The sequence below is a fragment of the Camelus dromedarius genome, chromosome 9 (assembly GCF_036321535.1).
Source record: "Camelus dromedarius isolate mCamDro1 chromosome 9, mCamDro1.pat, whole genome shotgun sequence".
Classification (NCBI taxonomy): domain Eukaryota; kingdom Metazoa; phylum Chordata; class Mammalia; order Artiodactyla; family Camelidae; genus Camelus; species Camelus dromedarius.
This window is the reverse complement of record NC_087444.1, coordinates 13211565-13235316: the sequence shown is the minus strand read 5'-3', so window position 1 is coordinate 13235316 and position 23752 is coordinate 13211565. Positions and strand designations below refer to the sequence as shown.

The 23752-nt window shown below is 40.3% G+C and overlaps 1 protein-coding gene across 2 annotated transcripts in view; it reads left to right on the top strand.

The window, feature by feature from the left end:
- Positions 1 to 23752, top strand: part of VAV3 (vav guanine nucleotide exchange factor 3) — a 358235-nt gene that overhangs the window by 293387 nt on the left and 41096 nt on the right. For both annotated transcript variants that reach the window (XM_064488784.1, XM_031457711.2), the window contains exon 20: positions 109 to 245. In XM_064488784.1, the coding sequence (XP_064344854.1) occupies positions 109 to 245 (137 nt within the window). The remainder of the gene's footprint in view (positions 1 to 108; positions 246 to 23752) is intronic.

The window sequence follows — 23752 nt, the reverse complement described above, 5'->3', positions numbered from 1 at the left end:
AAAACTTTTTAATGTTCATCATGGCTGTGTTGTTTTTTTTTTTAAGTACATTTGGATTTCACACTTTATTATTTTCTCAGTTCTCAAAGTTGTGTTGCTTATTTGCAGGTTTACCAAAGATGCAGGTCATTAGGAACTATACTGGAACGCCACCCCCCACTCTTCACGAAGGGCCCCCGCTGCACATCCAGGCAGGAGACACGGTTGAACTCCTGCAAGGGGATGCGCACAGTCTGTTTTGGCAGGTACTGTCCACGTTACTTTTTTTTTTTTTTTTTTTTATTTAACGGATGATTTGTTGCCCCTTAAAGAATAAAGCTCTTGTCTTTAAATACGTGATGTGGGGAAAAGTAGTTTTCAGTTAACCATCCTCATATTTTACCAACGCAAAAGTGGCAATGAGTGTTAGAACACTGAAGAAAATCGTGTCTGCGCTGTGAATTGGAATTACCAATTATATTAAAAATTCATACTATCCCAGAGTATTTTTTCCAAACCTGGGACCTTGGGTTTGGCCTAATTTGCATGGCTTTAACACACTAACACTTGACTTCAGGGTACTACCTCATAAGCTTGCCTGCGGCCATTTCTGGCCACACTTGATTTGTGCCTCCCACGGTAACACCTCAAGTTCTCAGACGTGCTCTGGGCGTTGTCTATGAAATAAATGAAATGCCAAAAGCAAGTGAGCATGTTGATGTTTGCTGGTGATGAAACCTCTCTCGTCCCGTTAGCCTGTGTTTGGTTCAAGGATTGGGTTAACCAAGGTAAATACGATATAGTGTTGAGACTTGAGAAAGCTGGGTGGTAGAACATTGCAGTTTATTATATTCTGTATTTTCATGTGTATGTTAGAAATATTTCCCAACAAACTTAAAAGAGTTTTGAAAATCTGTTGTGTGTTGAGAGAAAAAGGGTGGGAACAACAGAAAGAGTGAAATTTCCTAGGGCTAAAGAGAGCAGGAGAGGACTGTGGGGGCGTAACCCGCTGTGCACCCATGTAAACAACAGCTCTTTTGCTTGCGCAAAGCGATTTTCTTGCCCACCATCTTGTTATAGACAAATGCTCCTAAGTTGAACCTGTAGCTCCAACCACACTGGCTTTTCCAAAGCTCCACCATTCATTCTTCTTAAGCATCCTATTCCTCTCATACCTCATCCATCCCTAAAAAGAGAGAGAATGGCAGACTTAAACTCTACCAACTCCTCAGTCCATTCCTGCATCTCCCAATCCAGCCACAGATCATACCTACATGTGTGCTTCCCCTTATTCAAGACATCTTTTTCTTGGCTTTTCCTTCCCACCATTTCATCAGTTGGCTCCAGACCCCCTACGTTTTCAATCTCACTGTCTCCACTGGCTCCTCCTTCTCTCATCTCAAAACACAGATAACTCAACGTTGTGTCTGTCTGTGTGGGTCTCCCTCTCCCTCCCCCAGTCCCACAGCTAAGCTTCCTGGGAGACTTGTCTACACTCAGTCGCTGCCTCCTTATGCCCTGTTCATACTGCAGTCTCCTGCAGAAACCCCTCCTCCTCGGATGACCAATGCCACTTAAAAATAAAAATAAAAAAAACACCTTTGAGACACATGATCAACCACACATATTTGAAGTGCAGTGACATTTCACACGTTTTGAAAAATGTGTGTGTAAGTTAAAGCATTGCTGCAATCAAGATGATAAAATCAGCCCCCGGGTTTTGCGTGCCCCTTTGTAAGCTCCCTCTCATGCCCCTGCTTGCTGCCCTTCCCCATGCCCCAGGCAGCACTCTGCTGCTTTCAGACTGAGCTTGCATTTCTCAGAATTTTGTATCGTACATCACCTAGTAGTGTGTGTTCCTTTTTGTATGGCTTCTTTCACGTAACATAATTATCTTGAGATTAATCCATGTTGCTTTGTGTAACCATAGTTCTATGCTATTTTTTAAACCACTTTGTTGAGGTATGATTGACATCCAAAAAGCTGTGCATGTTTGATGTATACAGCTGGATGAGTTCGGAGCTAAGTGTATATATCTTTGAAACTATCATCACAATTTATACCATAAACATATCTATCACTTCTAGAAGTTTCCTCCCATCCTCCTTTTTATTTTATTTTATTCTCTTTTTCTTTTATTTTATTTTTGTGATTCACAACATTCAACATAAGATCTACCCTCTTGGAAAAATTTTAAGTGTATAACGCAGCATTACTAAACTGTAGGCTCTACACAGCAGATCTCTAGGACTCATTCATGTTTAATAACTGAAACTTGTACCCTCTGACTGCTACCTCCCCCATTTCCCTCTTCCCCCTGCCCCTGGAGACCCCCATTCTCCTCTCTGCTTCTATGGGTTTGGCTAGTTTAGATTCCTCATTTATGTACAGGCAAGACTTAGAAGCAACCTAAATATCCATCAATGGACGAATGGATAAATCAAGAAAGTATGATGTACAACATAATGGAATACTATTCAGACTTAGAAAAGAAGGAAATCCTATCATTTGCAAAAAACATGGAAGAACTTGGAGGACATAATGCGAAGAGAAGTTCTTTCTTCTTATTGCCAATCAGTATTCCAGGTATAGACCTAGCACAGGTTATTTATCCATTAGCCTATTTATGGGCATTCAGGTTATTACAGTTTGGGGCTGTTACGAATACACTTCTGTGAACATTTAAATATAAATCTTTGTATAGAAACACTTTCATTTTCTTTAGCTAAATACTGAAAGGGGAATGGGCAGATCAGAAGTAGATAAATGTTTAATTTTTTGAGAGATACAGCCCTGCCAGTTCTAAGCGCTGCGCGTCCTCAGCAACACTGGGCGCGGTCCGTCTTCTTGCATATATCAGCTCCATCACGTGTATAGTGGTGCCTCATCGTGGCTCCGACTTACATTGTCCTAATGACTAAGGATACTGAGCACCTTCTCCTGTGCTTCTTTACCATTTATAGACCTTCACTGATGAAGTGCTTGTTCAGATATTTTGTCAAAATTTTTAATGGGTTGTTTTCTTATTATTGAGTTTTGAGAATCTCTTACATATTTTGGGTACAAGTCCTTGATAAATTATATTATTTCCGTATATTTTCTCCTGGCCTGTGGCTTGCCTTTTTGTTGTCTTAATTATGTGATACCTAGAGCTGAAGTGTTTACTTCTGATGTCGTTCAGTTTGTTGATTTTTTCCTTTGTGAATAACACTGACATTGTATCTAAGAAATCTGTGCTTTCCCCAAGGCAAGAAAACTGTGTTTTCTTCTAGAATGTTTATAGTTTTAGGTTTTACATTTAGGCTTATGATCCATTTTGTGTTGTTTTTTTATATATGGCAAGAATTACTCTCTTGGTTATGGGTATCAGTGTGTGTTCCAGCACTGTTTATTGCAAACTCTCTCTCTATCGGATTGCCTTTGCACTTTGTAGAAAATAATCTGTTCGTATACGTGTAGGTCTGTTTCTGGATCCTTTTTTCTACTGATCTCTCTCAATTTGATGCTATTTTGATTATTGCAGCTAAAAGTAAGTCTTGAAATCAGTTAGTGTTAGTCCTCCACGTGTTTTTTTTTTTCCCCAGAGATGTTTTGGCTATTTTAGGTGCTTATTAGCATTTCTTATGAAATTTAGAATATCTCGGCAATTTCACTAATAAAAGCTTGCTGGGATTTTGATTGGGACTGTGCTGAATTTAGATCAATACGGGTGAACTGACATTTTAACAACATTGAGTCTTCTGACTACTGAACATGGTGTATCTCTGCATGTAGTTAGGTCTTTAAATTCTCAGCAACGTTCTGCCATCGTCAGGGTGGAAGACATGCACACCCTTTGTCGTATTTATCTATGGTTATTTCATGTTTCATTTTGATGCTACTGTAAATAGTAGTTTCAAAATTTCAATTTTAAATGTTTATTGCTAGTATGTAGAAATATAATTGATTTTTGTTAATTGATCATTTACCCTAAAATCTTGTTGAATTCACATGTTAGTTCTAGTAGCTTTTTTCTATAGATCGCAGCAGATTTTTGATATAGACAGTCGTGCTGTGAGTGAGTAAGCCCTGTTTTACTTCTTCCTTTGCAATCTGGGTGCCTTCTATGTTCTGTCTTTTTGTTGCCTTGTGACAATGGCCAGGACCGCCATTAAAATGTTGAATGGAGGTGGTAAAAGAGTACATTCTTGCTTTATTCTTGATCGTAGGGGGAAAGCATTGTCTTCTACCATCAGGTATGATGTTCTCTGTAGTTTTTCGTAAACACCCTTTATCAAGTTGAGGACATTCTCTTCTAGTCCCAGTTCGTTGAAAGTCTTTGTCAGTAATGCATGTTGAGTTTTGTCAAGTGTTCTTTCTGCATCAGTTGAAGTGATTTTGTGATTCTTCTTTTTAATTTGTTAATATGGTGAATTGCATTGGTTTTCAGATGTTAAACTAATCTTCCCTGAGAAAAATCCCAGTTGGTAATGATATAGTGTCCTTTTTGTTCTTGTTGTTTTATTATTATTTTTTGTAATGTCTTTGTCTGGGTTTGGTAATAGTTTAATACTCAAAGAATGAACTGGGGATTATTCCCTTCTCTTAAATTTTCTGAAAGAATCGGCTTTGTTATTTCTTTCTGGAGTGATTTGTAGAATTTACCAGTGATGCTGTTCTAGGCCTGGAGTTTCCTTCGTAGGAAGACTTATTTAAAGTATAAGTTCAACTTCCTTAGTAAGTGTATGGCTGTCCAGTTTATCTATTTCTTGCTGAGTGAGCTTTGGTAGTTTGTGTGTGGAATCTGTTGTGTCATCTCTCTCATTTCTGGCCTTGGTAATTTGTGTCTTCTCTTTTTCCTTTCTGGTCAATCTGACTATAGGCGTACCTAGGAATTATTGTGGGTTTGGTTCCAGACCACTGCCATAAAGCAAATCACATAAATTTTTTAGTTTCCCAGTGCTTACACTAACTTACACTAACTGTGGTCTACTGAGTGTGCAATAGCATAATGCCTAAAAAATACACACACCTTAATTAAAAAATACTTTATTGCTAAAAAGTGCTAACCATCATCCGAGCCTTCGGTGAGTCATCATAGTAACATTGAAGATCACAGACCACTGTAAGACATATAATAATAACGAAAAAGTTTGAAATATTGAGAGAATAACAAAGTGTGACTCAGAGACATGAACTGTTGGAAAAAATGGCGTTGAAAGACTTGTTTGACACAGGGTTGCCACAAAAACTTCCATTTGTGAAGAATGTGTTATCTGCAAAGCACAATAAAGGGAAGTGCAGTGAAGATGAGGTAGGCCTGTGACTGTTACGGGTTTTATTGATCTTTTCATAGAACCAGCATTTGGTTTCGCTGGTTCTCTCTATTGTTTTTCTCTTTCCCATTTCATTGATTTCTGCTCTGGTCTGGTTCGTGTCTGGTATGTTCTCCTGAAGCATCTTTGCCACCATCATTTTTGCCTCATAACTAATTGGCCGTAAGGCAATTCTGCCGTAAAAGATAAAATAATGAAAAGTAAAATGTGTACAGTTGATTCATGATAGTACCATGCAAATAAGTGAATTTATTTTGTGGGTTGTACCTAAGCACGTGCCTTCCGAGTCTTTTGTTCATAGTGTTTTATACATGTTCTTACTTTTTGTTTGTTCATTTGTCTCCTTGTTCGGCATCACACTTTTTTTTTTTTTTTTTTTTTTTTTTTTGCGAAAATGTCTTCCTTCCCATAAGAGAGTATTTCCAAATACTAGGATGCATGTTTGTACCTGAGCTGTGCGTTGCATTGTGAACGCCTCTACCCTGTTGTTTGTTCTTGGTATATTGTCCCATGTCTGTGGATAGACAAGCCACACTTCTCTGGGAAGCATGGCCTCAGCTCTGCAGCTTCGAGGCCCTCAGCCTCTTTCTCTTTGTTTTTTCAAAATAAGAGACCAACTCTTGGGGCAAATCATCCTTATCGGTCAGCTGGATAAAGCCATCGGTAACGCTGCTGACTGGAAGTAATGCCAACACATTTCAACCAGTGGAAGCTAAACCGTCAAACCAAAAACTAGTTATTTTATCTTTCACTGCAGAGTGGCCTTACAACCAATTAGCTATGTGGCAAAAATACTTACAGCAAAACTACCTAGAACTGGTCTGGTTATTTCTTCCTTTCTTCTCCTTATTTTGGATTTAATTTGCTCTTACTTTTCTAGTTTCTTGAGGCAGAATATTTGATCATTGATTGGAGAACTTTCTTTTTCTAACGTTGGCGTTTAGCCGTATAAACTTCTAAGCACTGTTTTGCTGCACCCCCCCCCCCCATTTTGTTATGTTGTATTTTTATTTTAGGTCAGCTCAAAATACTTTTCTGAATTCCCTTTCATTTCCTTATGGGTTATTCAGAAGTACATTATTTAGTTTCCAAATATTTGGGATTTCCTGAATACATTTCTGTTTTTAATTTCCTATTTAATTCCATATCGTAAGAGAAAACAGTCTGTATGACTTGAATCATTTAAAATTTCTTCAGGATTATTCTCTGGCCCAGAATGTGGTCTGTTTTGATAAGTGCTCTGTGTACATACACTTGAAAAGAATGCGTGTTCTACTTTTTAGGGTGGGGTGTTCTACAAATGCCAACTAAGTCCAAGTAACTGACAGTATTGTTCAGGTGTTCTGCATCCTTACCGACTCGTGACATAACCAGTCCGTCCGCCGTCCGGCACCCAAGCTGGCGTCTGTTGACTCTCACCCCCACCCATGTCTTGTTAGTCACCATCACAGGCTGCTCGTTTTCTCCTCTGAGTAGTTGTCATTCACTTCGTCCTCTCCACCTCTACTGTCACTGCCTGGTTTCCACTCTCGTAAGTACTACATGACACCTGAGATCACCTTCCACCTGGTCTCCTCACCCCCAGAATATGTCTGCCTGTTAGCTTCCAGACCACTGCCAAGTTCAGATGCAACTAATGACATAATCCCTCGTTAAAGTCCCCCAGTGTCTTCCTCCTGCCCAGACAGGACTCATATCTCTTGGCCTGAGTAGAAGCATCTGTGGACCCGAGGCTCGTGTCGCAGCCCCTGCCTGCTCCTCTGACCCCGTCTCTTGCCAGGGGCCCACATGCGTGTGCGTGTCCTCCCTTCCGTGACCCCCCTCCTGCCACGGCTCCAGCTCCCTTGGAGCCTTTCCTGTCCCATCTCCCCTCCTACTCCCAGTCCTGTTTCCAAGCACAGGTGGACAGAAGTCCCTCTCATTTGTTCCTTTCTTGGGGTAATAATGACAACAACAGCACTGATGACTGATGTTCATTATACATTTTTTATGTACAAGGTAGACTTCTACGCATACTTTACATGTATGAACACATATCGTGCTGATGAAAATCCTATAAAATTCATACTTTTATTGTCCCTGTTTTGTAAGTGAGTGAACTCAGGCACTGCGAGGTTAAGGAGCCTTTTGGTATGGCTTGTAAGTTTGTTCTCGGGTAGCCGGGTGTGATATGCTGAGTAAATAAGCATTTAGTGTCGCTGTAGGGCGTGGGGACGGGGTGTTCCTCAGTCCTGTGATTAGGTCTCAGGTTCTAGGGAGCCTGTGCCTCTGGACAGTGAACATCACACGTGTTTCTCAGTTTTCCTTCTCCCCTCTAAGGTGGGACGGGATGGCGAGACAGGGCTGGAGGTGAGTATTTTTCTAACAGGCTGTGCTCTGTTAACCAGCTCCCCCTGAGGACCAGCCTTGTGCCCTCCCTCTGCCTGAAGGCGCAAGGGATTTTTCTCCCATATTTCGAGGGGGAATCTGGTCCAGCTCTTTAACATAAGTCTTAGAATATGATGAGGGCCCCCAGTGACTGGGCTCCTGGAGTTTTTAACCCTTACGATTGTCGACACTGAGCCACCAGCAACTTGCCGATTACAGCGCGGGGTGTCCTGCCCCCTCTGGCTCTGGCACTGCGTCTTGGGGTAGCTTCTGCTGGGGAGCCTCTCCTGTAATCTGGGCCCCCTGTGTTTGCCTGTCTGTCCCTCTAGTCTTGGGGGCTGAGCTTTGTCCCGGGTCCGCCTCTCTATAGATCCAAGAAAAGTTGTTGACTTTTCAGCCCATTCGGCTTTTTACTTGTCAGGATGGAGTGACGATCAGGAAGCCCCAGCACTCTTTTACCAAACTGTACTGCCTTCTAGTCTCTGCAGACAACAAGCAAGACATTAGTATCAGTCATTTCCTCTCAGCAGCCTGGAAGCATGAGGTGCTCCTCGTGTGATGGCATGATGGCTTTGGAGACTCTCAGGAGAAATGGGAACCACTGGATGACAAAACGCACGTGCATCACTGTCCAGGGGGGATATGTGAGAGAGGCAAGAAGGGCTGATGTCCAGAACAGAGAATAACAATTAGCAGTTAGTTCAGATCAGCTGGTGTGTATTGGGTGTCAGCGTGTCCGCACTCCTCAGACGTAGCTCACACTCCAGTTATCAGTTCCAGTCGTTGGTTTGACATTAGGTTTCCTGTCTCTAGAAGGATCATTCATGCTTGGTGGCAGCTAGCCATTTGTCCAAATGTTCAGAGATACTTTACAAATCTAGTATTTCTGACAGGGACAGAGCATGGGTCAGAGTTGTGTTGGGGTGGGGGTGGGTACCTCTAAGCCAGTCCCAGGACTTCTAGCAAACAGATGCTAAGGAGCAGTGACAGAATGTGAAAACCTGGATTCAAGGCATGCATCTCCAGCCAGAAAGCTTTATGTCCTGGGTCAAGTCACTTCATCACTGTGCGGCTTAATTTCTCCACTTGTTACAAGACAGGGGCTGGACCAGAGCCGAGCTCACAACCCTGGCTGAGTCACCTGGTGGGTGAGGGGGGGGCTTTGTAAAAATGTCAGCACACAGTCCCACTTCCAGAGATTAGGATACCATTAGTCTGGTTTGAGCCCAGTTGTGAGTAGCTTGTATAGAATCCCAGCTAAATGCGATGTGAGCTATTGGTTGCTGATCCAGTTGGTAAGATTCTAAGATCCAGCTGGTAAGTAGTTATTTCATTATCCCCAGCTTGCTGATTGGTCATTTATTACAAACCAATTTATTAAACTCAGCTGCAAAACATGGTGTTACAGTGAACTCAGTGCTTTGGCTTCGATAGTTACCAAATAAAAGGGTACGTTTTCGGAGAATCGTATACAATGGAAATATACTTCCCACAGCCTTCATATGGAAGTTGATATAATTGTTTTCTCTGATTCAAAGGGCACTTCAGACCTTGCAGTGCTTTAAAGCTGTCATGATGAAAAAGCAGCTTTTGTTTTACAGGCTGTACGTGCGGAAGGTGCTTTAGGAAACCGGCCTGAATGTGCAACTACTCAATGGCCTGATCTAGAGTCACATGGTTTTTAAATTTCTGAACATAACTCCTTCCTCCTTGTTGGGTCTAAATGTGTGGAGAACGTTGCTGGTTTGAGCCTCTGAAGTCACGTGAGCCTGCAGGTGTGTTTACAGTGGACCGTGTACATCCGTTTGCTGATTTGCATATTCAAAGATGGCAAGTGCTTTATGGTCTGCATCCTCAGGGATGTGATCCGTGCACTGGCGAGTTTTCCTTTTTTGATTGCTTCTGAGAAGATAGTTTTCAAGCACCTCCCTTTGTTCTCTACCCGGTAGGTTCAGTCTCATTTGAGATTGTACAAAATTAGTACCAGAGAAGCAAGTTGTTTTTCTTTCCTGTGCTAGAATTTAGGAAGTGTAGCTCATTTTGCTGAGGACTAGTTACTGACTCTGCCATCTTTGGCAGGGTAGCCTTTATCGATTTCTTACTCTGTGGGCCTCAGTTTTCTCATCTGTAAAATGTAACAGAATAAATATGAAAGAGTTCTAGCACAGTGCTCATCAAACAGCAGCTCCTATTTATTCATCCAGTCACGGATGAATGATCCACCAATTCATCCATCCAGATACTAATAAATTGCTTTCTACGTGTCTGACAGTGTTTCATATGGGGTGGGTCACAAACAAGACAACTAGTTTCCAACCTCGTGGCCTTAGTGATTTAAGGAATGATCAAAACTCAGAATAAGCTTAGCGCTGGTTTCCATTGTAAGTTTTTTATTAAAGGTTTTTGTAAATCATCTTGTTACAAATATATCGAGACTTAACCTTGCAGGTAATTAATCCAGAATAGTTACTGGGAGGTTACAGTGGCTTTGCATTTAAATTCCAGAAATGTCTTCTGTACTAGTTAAGTACTTTGGCTTATTTAGAAATTTTTTTAAAAATTATGCTTTCTAAACTAAACTATTTTCTCTGTTTTCTTCAAGTGAGTTACTTCACTCATTAGTGTAGAAAGTGGGGTTTTATTGTAGACTGTCATGTTTTCTACATGCTCTGTGTCCACAGAATACAAATTATCCTCCACTGGCTGTCAGGAGCTTTATTTCTTTGAAGAGCTATTAGTCTACTCTGGGTTATTATTGTAACAACAGTAATTTCTAATGCTGTGGAAGTGGCTGGACTATCTGCATTTTCATTAGAACTTCTTTCAAACAATGAGTGTAAAAATGTTCTCTGTTCAGTCTTTGCATTGAAGGGATTCATTTTCACAGCTTTTTTTCTTTTCTTTCCTGGAAAGTTCTGTAAAACTGTCTTCAAGTGAAATGAATATAAACTAGGACACTGGCCACCGAAGGGACCTTTCCGAGTGCAGGTGTAGGGCGGCGTTTTTCCTGGGGGCGGCGTGTAGAACAGTCCCAATCCCGCCACGGGACATGATAAACTCGTTGCCTTTAAGTCCCTGTTGCAACATGCGATAATAAGGGCTCAGGAACTAAGGGGAACATCCTTCTTGCTGAAAGAGGGGCCGGGGGAGGTGGCTCTAATAAGAACACATGTTAGGAACTGTTTTCCCAGAAAAGATACAGATTATACTTATCAGAGAGGGGGAGAGGGCAAGAGAGAAACGGGCAGCTGTCAAGTCCTGCCCTGCCGTCTGCGGCTTCTGTTACAATGATACCGTCTGCAGTTTCTCTTACAGTGGAGCTTTATAGGTGCTTTTTTCTTAGACTAAAGCTTCTGAAACAGTGAGGATCCTGTGGCCTGTATCATGGGGTTTTCTTTGCTTCGTTGTCATTGATGAATACCCGAATGTTCCACTGGGAGAATTCTGTAAGCTAATTGGAACCAAAAGGCAATTATAAGCAGTAGTACTGTAATCAGTGTGCCAAAAATACATATTTTTATCTACAATGAAATTTTGTTAAATAACCTAGAAAATAGTTGTGATACTTCACACTGACAAAGCATGCGCCTACATGGTCTTTGTTGTAAGGAGTGAAAATGTTTTTACACACATTCTGATTAATTCACAGAAATCTCCATAAAGAAGGTAAATTAGAACTGAGGCTTTAAATTTTATTTATTTATTTTTGTACGGGGAGGTAATTAGGTCTATTTGTTTATTTATTTTTAGAGGAGGTGCTGGGGATTGAACCCAGGACCTCATGCATGCTCAGTATGTGCTCTACCATTTGAGCTATACCCTCCCCCTCTTAGAACCATGGTTTTAAAGGGCCAAATTTATCATCCATCTATAGGATGGAATTTGCAGAATTAAAGTTATGTTGTCTTCCGGACTTCTGGTCTTCTACTTTAGTCCTATATGTTAGGCCAGCCTGCCTTTGTTTTAGGAGAGGCATTGGTGATTTTTAACATCTTTAAGGAAAACACATCCTTAAAGGCAGTTTAGTCCTGTTTTGGTAGAACAATCAAGAAACGAAACATTGCTTTATGTAGAAATTTTTGCTTTTTACTTTTTTTTTTTCAACTCTTTGCCTCAAAGGAAAGAATATAAAGCCAGGAAATAAGTTGAGCTTAGGGAGATTCTCAGGAGGAGGGAACCAATTCCAACCCTTACGGAGTCCCGCTGGAGGGGCTTTGGGAGGTGGCTCTGGACTTGGCCACAGGCCACCCTTTGCCACCACCGGAGCCCTCAGGACACAGGGGTAGTGAGTGCAGCCAGCTGACCGTTGTGTCAGTGTACCTTGTCCAGAACTTTTGCGTCCCATGTGACTGCTGTATTTACTGTTCAAACAAGCAACCGTCAAGCGATTTTTTTTTTCACAGAGGCATTTTCCTCTTTTTAACTTGGCAAAGCAGAAATGAAGGGTTCAATTGGGGAGATCCTTTTCATAGGAGATATGTTTTCTCAAACCTTTAGTCACTGACATATTTTACCTTCTGCCTGAAATTTCCCCTGTACCCCCATTCTCTTTGATAAATCCTTCTTTAGCATCAAGCAAGGAGGGGGTCACCTTCTCTGAATCCAACAGGCTTCTGTCATAATCATCATACTGTACCTAACTGTGTATTCAGCCTTCCCTCCAAAAAGATAAGAACCATGGCTTTCCTCTCTAGTGCCAACTTCAGAGCTCCAATTTCCATAAAATATATGTTATTTACAGGTTTTCAGATCCATTGTTTATTAACTCAAATTACGCTTTATGCTGTTATTTGAAAGACCATTGAAGTATTCATCCATCTTGTGAGATTTAAATGTACCTTTATTATCGCAGACTAGTCTTAAATCTATTTAACCTTGTGTCCTCAAAGTCTTTATAAAATGGGGATTTTAATACTTAAATGGCTCACAAGGGTGTTGTAAAAATCATAGGGAGTAAACCTGAAAGAAAATTGAAAAGGAGAAAAAGCATATTTCTGTATGATGGTTAATGATTTTGAAAGATATGCTTCATTTTCCCAAAGTGGGAAAATGGATGATTGGTTTGGTTTCTTTAAAAACTTTTCCTATTAAATATGGGGAAGGTAAAGTTTTAAGAGTCCTACTAACACACACGGGCTCCTAGAAGACCGCTCTGCTCTCCCAGTTCTGATACCCAATTCTTGAAATTTCTTTCATTGGATATTAAACGTTTTACTTCATAAGTAGACATAAAAGCACAAATGATAAATTCTGAAGGGGATGTTTGATGTAAACAGGGTAAATTCATGAGCCCTTTCTTCACAGCAGGTTTGGACCAGGAAGGTTTTAGCTGCTCAAGGAGAATGAAGGAGGAGGGTGGGAAGGAAATGGAGAGGCAGGAATTTCAGACGGCAGACATTGCCTAGGGAACCGTGTGCTTGCCCGTGGCCTCTGGTCTGGGAACTGTTGACTTTTTGTGCTTAAGCCGTCTGTCCTGTACCCCAGACCTGACCCTCTGAGGTGTAAGGAGGGAGGTGAATGGAGTGGTGTTGGCGGGTTTTTCAGCACCTCTGTCTGTAACGTTAGTTGTCCAGTCATTTCCCTATGTTAGGAGGGGACTTTCCTAATTCCATCTAGACCACAGAAGAATGTTAACTATAATAGAATTTTCTAAAACTATGTATTTCTTTCTCCTGATCTAAAAATTCAAGTGTCAGACTGCATCACAGTCAGAGGCAAACAGAACACAAAAGAAATATTTTTAAAAGCAGCAGATCTCCTTTGTTAAGAAAACTGGTTCCTGATAACCAGAGACTCATGGCTTCGGGGTTGTAAACCCAAGAGTAAACGTCTCTGGGGACTGTGTTTTCCCCGCTTCAGATACCTGCTCCAGGGCGTGTCTGTGAAATCCCAAACTTGGTTTTCACCGTGGCCGTGACAGCTTTTGAGCCGTCCTGGACTTTCCAGGATGCTCCTCAGGTGACCTTGCTTTGCGTCTGTACTGCGTCTCACCACCTGCCCATCCCTTGTGTAAAATCAGGAGAAGCCAAGGCAGGATTGAAAACTGTGGACGTTGGGGACACGAAGCTCTGTGAAGAGAGGAGAGGCTGATGTGGTACAAGTATGTCCTGTAATTATGAGTCCTTTATTCTGACAGGTGTTTACCTCAAAATATTGAGTTAAATCGGGGTCCCTAATTACAGGAAAGGAGAAAAAGGCAGAGCATGACTGTAATAGAACAAAGGAGGCCCAGGAGAGATGATTATAGAAGATAATAGACATTAGTAAAGGCCTGGAAGAAACGTTTTCCCTGGATGGCTGCCAACTGGCTCTGATTGAATAGATCATAACCTGAGTTTGCAGGAATGTTTCTAAGTGTGCAGAGTGTACTGTGGGAACCGGCACACCTCCTGACAAAGTGGGTGAGGTCCTAATTGTTAACTCTTAAGATGGGCATTTTTGGGTAACAGTTCTTACTGGTACCTTTCCTGTGTTTGTACAGGGCAAAATGTAGGTTTATAACACACCTACGTGAGGACACAGCTGTCTAGAACTTCCTCTCTTCTTTTCCCAGTAGAGAGTGACAGTATTAAGGAAAAAGTTCTGAGGAATTCAGCTATGGTCCTTTTTCTTCCAGTACTTTATCACCATATAAGCTATGTTCTGTCATAATTACTAAAAGTTTGTGTCAATCATGGAACACCTTCAGTGGGCCACCAATGTATAATTGATTTGATACCATGAGTGGTTTCAATAGAGTGTGCCCCTGGGCATGCCCTTAAGGCTTTGGGCCAAATAATTTATCAAATTGTGACACATACTGAATTTTAATTATTCATGGTAACCTGAGTTCCTGAGGAATTAGTGAAGGAACGTCATTCCTAACAAGTCAATCCTAGGTACCCAGGGAGGTGGAGGGCTTCACCCGGAGCTGGAGTGGAAGCCGTTAAGGACCCGAACTGTCCTTAACGTCTGTAAATAAGAACAACCGGGTGAAGTGACTGACACAGAGTAGCGCTGATTAAGAATCTGTGAGTTGCCTATTCCTTGGTAACAGTAACTGAGCAGAGAACTGTAGGGACTTGGGAAGAGTGCTCATATAAACAAAGAACTTTGGTAGTAAAAGAGACCCCAGAAATCCTCAGGTCAAACCCTGCCATTTCACAGATGAGAACACGGAAGCCAAGAGAGGCTGAATGACTTACTCGGGATCTGGAAGCCAGGAAGAGAACACGGGGCTCCTGATTCTCTATGCACAACAAGTGATTACCTCGTAGGTTTGCTTTTTCTTTTCTGATCCAAAATGTTGTGAAAAATCTATGAAGATAACCAAAGCAAAAGCTGGTTAAGGGAAGGACATGGTCTGAGTGGGATCCTTGAAGACAGTAGCCATGTTATGCATTTTTAATCTCCTAGTACCTAGCACAGTGTACCTGTTAAGAAGCCAGGACATTTTTCATTGAAGTTCTAATTCTGTTCTAAGTAAATTCTTCAAAAATACCTAATGCTGCCACGAGCATGTGACCTGTATAGTGCTGTTCCTCAGAACACTTCCTTTGTGATTGCCTAAAATTAAAATCACCAAGGATAGGAAAATATTCATCAGTTGTCCACCAGGATTAGAAAAACAAATTTCTATGATTTGGACCTTTGCTAATCCTGAGTTATTTGCGGGGGACAGGGCAGGGGGGAGTAGGGGGGGAGCTACATAGCCTCTCTCCAAATAGGATTTCTTCCAAGATGTGGTAGAAATATTCTTCTTTCTGGGTTTTGAATTGAGTAATCACTTAGGATTTGGCCTGCCTCCATCAGACTAGGTTTTGCTTGCTGAATTTATTTTCCACTTATTTGGAAGTTGTAAGGTTTCGATTCAGGGTTACAGTGTGTACAGTGTCTTACCCAGTGAGACTTAGGAGAAGCCGCCCCCAGACACCCATAACTAGAAAGCTCCCTTCCCCGCTGGAGAAATCCAGGAGCCTCACAGAGCACATCTTTTGAATAACAAGAAAAATATTCTGCAAAGTCTCATTATGTTGCTATATTCATCTCACATCTTAGTAAGTGTAGAAATACAGCTTACAGCTCTTAAGTGGGTTTTTTTTTTTTAGTGTACATTTCACAACTTTTTTCTCTTTTTGGAGGGGTGGGGGGGTTGGTACTTTTGTCTGCCAAAATTTCAGAGATATCGTAAACATAATAGTGTGTGCACTGGAAAAGCTATCATATATAATGGGGGCCTTTGTCAAATATTTTGATGATTTGATGCAGTTATAAACCCTTACACATTGAAGATAAATTTAATTTCAAAGATCCTAGACCAAGATGCATGCTGGTTTTTTTAGAGCTATTGAGAATTCTAAGCCTATGACAGCTACTTACGTACAGATGGACAATGCCAGGAATGTGAATTTCATACAGTCTTTTGAAAAACCTCATGTTTACTGTTTATCCATTGGCCAAAAGTCAAAGGTCTTGTTCTCTTTTGACTAAGAAATGGTAAAAGCACATGGTTTATGGTTTGGTTCTTCTGTGTATGTGCATAAAGATCTTGGAATTCATTGTCATGAGCATTCAGTATAGCCACATGCAATCACGCTTGGCAAATTTTCAAGGTGTTTGCTGGTGGAAAAAATGTGTTTCTTAATCATATAAGGAGCAATTAACAAAGGAAAAACATGTGTACTTGCAAGGAAGCATTAGGACATTTGAGACACAGAAATGGTCTGAGTGGAATGTAATTATTTCCTGTTCAGGTGAAACTTGTGAGAATCTGTTAACTTGTGGCTTAGCAAGCTGGCATAAACATCGGTGGGATTAACCACAGGACTAAGCATTTCTATTTTAATAACATGTGAATAGGCCAACTAGAAAATGAAAATTTAGAAGTAAAAAATATTGAGATTAAATGAAAAGCAATTTTGTGGAAAAAATAGAAAATAGGGATTTTTTTTTAGCATTTACCAAGTGCTTCCACGCACGCTAGTTCTTTCATCCTTGTACCACCCGGCGAGGCGTGTGTGGTGGATCTTGTCATCATCCTTGTTTTACTACTGCACCGTGCCTCCGGTTGCACAGGTTCTATAGCAGAGCTGGGAATAGAACGAGCTCTTTAGATGCCGCTTCCTGCTGTATGGTACTGCCTTTCTCTGCTCCCAGGGACTAGCACTGATAGATACCTGTCTAACTGATGACACTGGTTCCAATGTGGCTGCAGCTATGATCACAGAGCTCCTTACAAAGCCCGGTTTCAGACAAGTTCTTTGTCATGGTCTTCTCTCCTTTCCCGGTCCTTTGGTTCCATTACGTGTACTCGCAAAGCCTGTCAGAACAATTCCAGAATCGTGCTAGCTAAAAGCTATCTATCTATCCAGTCAATATACTAATTTGTGTATTCACCTGTATTCCCATAATTCACGGCCACCCTTCTATGTCTCTCCCTGACCCCTGCCCCTACCCCAGACTGTATTTCTGACAATGAGAGAGTGACTGGCCAGGGTGACAGTTGCTCTGGCTGTTACCCATGTGTGATAAATTGCTTTGTAATCTCCATAGCACCATCATGCATACATTTAAAGTGTTTAGGCATTGTAACTTGGGAGAATTCCCCATCTTTCATAAATAACCATTAATCTGTCCCTTTTACATTCAGCTTCCCACATCTGTTTCAGATTGTTCAGTGCTCTTCCAGGAGTGCATGAAAGCTCCAGTCCAGGTGGTATTAAGGGGATAAATGAGCCACAGGGAAAAGACACTGTATTTTTTTTTTAAAGCAATTCTTTCTCCTTCTTGCAAAGTTAGGAGCCAAGCAATTTACGATTAAGACTTCTGGAGGATATTCTCTGTCATTTTAAGCCATCTTTGTCTATGAGTTTGAAAATGCAGTTTTAACTCTGCCACCCTAGCACACGTTAATGTTTCTCTCCACATAGGTACATTGTACACATCATTTCTACCAGCAAATTTAAATTCATTATGATTCACTGTGGATTCTTATTGAAGAAAAATGAAAAATGGTTATAACCTAAGATCAGTTAGAAATAAATGTGTGAATACGCATTTATGTTTGATGTTCAGGAATTTCAGAGATCACTGTCAATAATTTTAGTTTGATCCATTTTTCTACAGGAAGCAATTTTCTTTTCAGGAAAAAAAAGGCATTATTTTATGAATTATAATTTAATATTATGTTGCTTTGTGTCTACTCCAATATATTTAATGAATATTATATGAATATTAGAGGTATATCATAGCTCATAACCTATTTCTCAGGTACTTTCCAAACAGAATATTTTCATAAGAATGACCCAACCTGTACTGTTAGATTTATGAAAGTCCCATCACATAATGTAGAGAATGCCCTGCAGAATAAATGCATATAAACATAGCAGTGTTTGGTACATCAGATGACACTTAGCTATAAGAGAGGAGTGTTTTCCAGTTGACCTTGAAAGTGTTAAGGGACTCACAACAACAAATATGAGACTGGAGGGTAACTCAAAGAAGACTTCTGGTCTCTGGCACCTGTAATAATAGGCGTGAAAGGAATGACAAGTTGATTACCTGACCCGGAACAAAATGCCTACACAGGAAAGTGAAGGAGGAGGAAATTCAGCTACATGTTTCTTATCAAGGTTAGTAAAAATTTCACAAATAGATCATCACATAAAGTGCACAAAATCACTGGCTTTGAAAATGGTTTATTTCATAGCTGCAATCTACACTTCCATCCATGCGTAGGGGATTGACAGCTGCTCCGCCCATTCGTGTTAATGAATTATCAGTGGACGTCCCACACACAACCACCAGGGAACCAAAGACACCCCACCTACACACTACTTTGTTTTTTAATCTTCCAAATGTAGGATGGCTATTCCCTTAGTAAGTGGAAAATCATTAAATACAGCACATATTATCTCCTGTGGCTAAAACTGACATCTCATAGAAATTAGTGAGGGAATGTAACTTTCTTCGTCTGTTAAGAGATGTTAAATTCTGTCTCACCTGTTTGTCACCTAAGGGACACCTGTGACCATTGAGGAAATGTAACCAGCACTGCTAGGGCATTCCATTAAGGAAAAAACAATTCAGAATGACCTTGGTAGTCTGCTTAGTGAAAGATTCTTTCTCCTGGGAGACCTCCAATAATGTTCTTGAAATGCAGTGAGAAAGAACAAAATGGTTTTTGATACAGTAACCATGTGTTCTGATTTACCCATAACAGCCCCGATTTATACCCTTTGTCCTGGTGTAGTTATTAATCACTACCCCATTACTCTCTAAAGATCCTGCTTTGGACGGAAAATTTTATATTTATCCTAGTTTTAGGATATTTCTTATACAACTATGGCCCCTTCATCGATTTTCTCGAATAGTTTTCAGTTCCCATCCATGCCTTTTAGGTGGAACCCTCAGTTCTAGAAAGAAAACAGGTGGGCCAGTCCATATACCTCCAGAAATTATATAACCTGTTCAGGTGTCTCCCGCTCTCCTGTTCCTCATGGCCTCACTTGCTGTCTGCGGTGCGCGGCATTCCCCAACGTGCACTCCTTGTACAAACGCCAGGGGTGGGGCCAGCAGAGGCATTCTAAGAATAATTTCATACAGAAATGGCAGCCTAATGCTTCTCAGCACTTGTCTGTGTAAAGACAAAGTGTGACATGTTTTATTCTTTTCAATGAAGAAGAACTTAAGGTCACACTGCTCCTTGACATGGGACTATCAGATTGAGAAATGCCTCAGATAACAAACATTAAGTGCTTGCTATGCATATGACATTCTGTTATAAAAAGTGATGAAGACGCTGTCCCAGGTCTCAGATAATTCACAGTCTAGTCCTGCAGGAGACCACGTAATCACCTCACGTGGCACATGAACTAACAGTATGTGAAGGGGCAGTGGAACACAGGGTGTGATTAAGTCTGGATCTGCAGACTGAGGAGTATTTTCCAGAAGAGATGATAGAGGCAGTAACGTGTGACCCGAGTTTGGCAGAGGAGTGAAGTATCAGCCTGTAGGAGGGGGCCTGCAGCACCTTTGTTCTGGGGAAATAGGCGCTGTTACAGTGGCTGACACACACTGTCACAGAGCATCACTCCTTCCCCTGAACTCTGCATTCCATAGGATAAGACCTTTTATTCTTTTTCTGATTTTTGGATGACAAACAGGAGGTGACAGTTTACCATTCATATAACAGCCATCATTTTCCAATTTGTTGATACATCTTCCAATACAGTTTTTTTTTTAATTGAAGTACCTTCAGTTACAGTGTGTCCATTTCTGGTGTACAGCACAATGTCCCAGTCATGCATATGCGTACGTATGTTTGTTTTCATATTCTTTTTCATTAAAGGTTATTACAAGATACTGAACATAGTTCCCTGTGCTATACAGCAGAAACTTTTAATCTATTTTTATAATATAGTGGCTATTTGTAAATCTCAAACTCCCAAATTTATCCTTTCCCACCCCCCCTTCCCCAGTAACCTTAAGATTGTTTACTGTGTCTGCTAGTCTGTTTTGTAGATGAGTTCATAGTGTCCTTGTCCTTTCTTTTTTTTAGATTCCAGATATGAGTGATATCATATGGTATATTTCTTTCTCTTTCTGGCTTACTTTACTTAGAATGACGATCTCTAGGCCTATCCATGTTGCTGCAAATGGCATTATTTTATTCTTTTTTATGGCTGAGTAATATTCCATTGTATAAATATACCAAATCTTCTTTATCCAGTCACCTGTCAATGGACATTTAGGTTGCTTCCATGTCTCGGCTATTGTAAATAGTGCTGCTGTGAACACTGGGGTACATGTCTCTTTGAATTAAGGTTCCCTCCAGATATATGTCCAGGAATGGGACTGCTGGATCATATGGTAAGCCTATTTTTAGTTTTTTGAGGAATCTCCATACTGTTTCCATAATGGCTGCACCAAACTACATTCCCACCAGCAGTGTAGGAGGGTTCCCTTGTCTCCACACCTTCTCCAGCATTTATTGCTTGTGGACTTTTGAATGATGGCCATTCTGACGGGTGTGAGGTGATACCTCATTGTAGTTTTGATTTGCATTTCTCTGATAATTAGGGATATTGAGCATTTTTTCTTGTGCCTATAGGACATTTGTATGTCTTCATTGGAGAAGTGCTTGTTTAGGTCTTCTGCCTGACATTGGATTGTGGTGTTTGTTTTGTTAAGTTGTATGAGTTGTTTATATATTCTGGAAATGAAGCCCTTGTCAGTCTCATCTTTTGCAAATATTTTCTCTCATTCCATAGGTTGTCTTTTGTTTTGCCTATGGTTTCCCCAGCTCTGCAAAAGCTTATACATTTAATTAGGTCTCAGTTGTTTATTTTTGCTCTTATTCCTATTGTCTGAGTAGACTGCCCTATGAGAACATTGCTAAGATTTATGTCAGAGAATGTTTTCTTCTAGGAGGTTTATCGTGTCTTGTCTTATATTTAATTCTTTAAGCTATTTTGAGTTTATTTTTGTGTATAGAGTGAGGGAGTATTCTAACTTCATTGATTTACATGCTGCTGTCCAGTTTTCCCAATACCACTTGCTAAAGAGACTGTCTTTTCTCCCTTGTATATTCTTGCCTCCTTTATCGAAGATTAATTGACCATAGGTTTGTGGGTTGATTGCTGGGCTCTGTATTCTGTTCCATTGATCCATATGTCTGTTTTTATGTCAATACTACACTGTTTTGATTACTGTAGCTCTGTAGTATTGTCTGAAGTGTGGGAGGTTATTTCTCCAGCTTTGTTCTTTTTCTTCAGTATTTCTTTGGCAATTCTGGGTCTTTTGTGATTCCATATAAATTTTAGGATTGTTTATTCTAGTTCTGTGAAAAATGTCATGGGTAATTTGATAGGGATTGCATTAAAACTCTATATTGCCTTGGGTGGTAGGGCCATTTTAACAATGTTGATTCTTCCAATCCAAGAACATGGGATATCTTTCCATTTCTTTAAATCATCTTTAATTTCCTTAACCAACATTTTGTTGTTCTCCATGTAAAAGTGTTTCGCCTTCTTGGTCAGATAAATTCCTAAGTATTTTATTATTTTGGATGCAATTTTAAAAGGGATTGTTTCTTTACTTTCTTTTCCTGCAAATTCAATTTGAGTGTAAAAAAATGCAACTGATTTTTGTATGTTAATCTTGTATCCTGCTACCTTGCCGAATTCTTTTATTAGCTCTAGTAGTTTTTGTGTGGCGCTTTTAGGGTTTTTGATATATAGCATCATGTCATCCCCATATAGTGACAATTTTACCTCTTCTCTTCCAATTTGGATTCCTTTTATTTCCAGTACAGTTTTAAAAAACCATTATAAAGCTCTTGCTTAGGCCTTTCCCCTGAAAAAACAGACTTAGCTCCTTTAACACACTCTCAGAGGCTTTATTTTGCTTTTTTAAAACAATCACCCTTATCGTCTTCTCTTCTGAGCCCCCATCAGTATATGCTTCTCACTGCCCCCTTATATTTTGTACTCAGGTAGCATTGCAGTATTACATATTTATATATAAAGGTCTACTAGTCATATAGTCCCCAAATATTACATTTGTTTATTTGTATCTCAGTGCCATGCTTAAAATAAAGCACCATAAAGCACTCGGTAAGTAGTTGAATGAAGGAAACTCTTCAGCACTTCATCCAACCCTCAGAGTTACTGTGCTGCCATCACACACTAGCCTGAGTCTCCTCCTCCTGGTGGTGCCCTCCTGCCTTCTAGTTACACTAACTTCTGTAAGTTGTTTATTGTCTCCTCACTGCATGTTCTCCCATGACAGTGTTGCTCGTACGATTTCAAATTTCCCCTCTGTATGATTGTCGTCTAAGTTTGTTATCTTTGGACAGATTTTGCAATCACCTCCACCCTTGACTTTTCCCCCATTCTTTAACTTTCATAGACTTCTCTTCCCATATCTAATCCACAGGCAAGTCCCAAACACCGTAGTGAAATGTCACCTGTAGCAAATAGTTCCCTTTAAATGGGGTCTAATAATGGACAACACATTGCCATCTCTGTTAAAACTCAGCACATTTTACATTCACGTGCTCCCCTCTTCCATGTAGCCTTCCGGCAAACCCCCAATACTTCCTAATTTCCACAGCCTCTCTTCTGTACCGCTCTAACAGTATTTAGGCCTTTCTGCTTTGTATTATATGCATACAAAACTTGTGAAAATGTAGGGGGAAACAAGAACTGTTTTTATAAATGTTTGCGTTTTTTTCAGTGTCCAAATTAACACTACTGTATTTGTTGGATAAATGAGTGAATATTCCGCTCAGTTCTTGCCAAAATTAGTATCTTCTCCTTGCTTTGTTACTGAACTGATCTCCCTGGATCCGACTCTGACCCCGCCCTTTCCTCCTCTTTTCCTCTCACCTCTGACTCTGCCACCTTTTCTGCTCCACTGCCCCTCCCTTTCCCATTCTCCCTTCCCCCATCTTCCCTTTTTCCTTCTCTTCATCCTCATCAGTCTTTAATTCTGGGTTCCCATTTTTTAAAAATTTTCTCCACAAACTCATAGCCCAGATCTCTGAGAACAAAGGGGTAACTGCTTCAAGAGGGAGACGTTTTCTGATTCTTTTTGTTGTTGTTACTCTTCTCTGTTAAAAATTTTAGAGCCTGTAGGAGCCAATTATAATGTGACTTACTTATCTGAGGCACCAAGAAGCAAGCAGTTTTTTTCTATATATATATATATATATATATATTTTAATTGAAGTATAGTCAATTTTACAATTTTGTGTCAGTTTCTGGGGTGCAGCATAATGCTTCAGTCACACGAATATACATATATTTGTTTTCATATTCTTTTTCACCATAAGTTGCTACCAGATATTGAATATAGTTCCCTGTGCTATAGAGTATGGACTTGTTTATCTAGTTTATATATATTAGTATCTGCAACTCTCGAACTCCCAGCTTATCCCTTCCCACCCTTTTCCCTCCCTTGTGACCATAAGTTTGTTTTCTCTGTCTGAGAGTCTGTTTCTGTTTTGTAAATAAGTTTGTTTGTCTTTTTAGATTCCACATATAAATGATATTATATGGTATTTCAAGCCCAGTTTTTGAACAAGGAGAAATAATCTCAAAAGGGCTTTT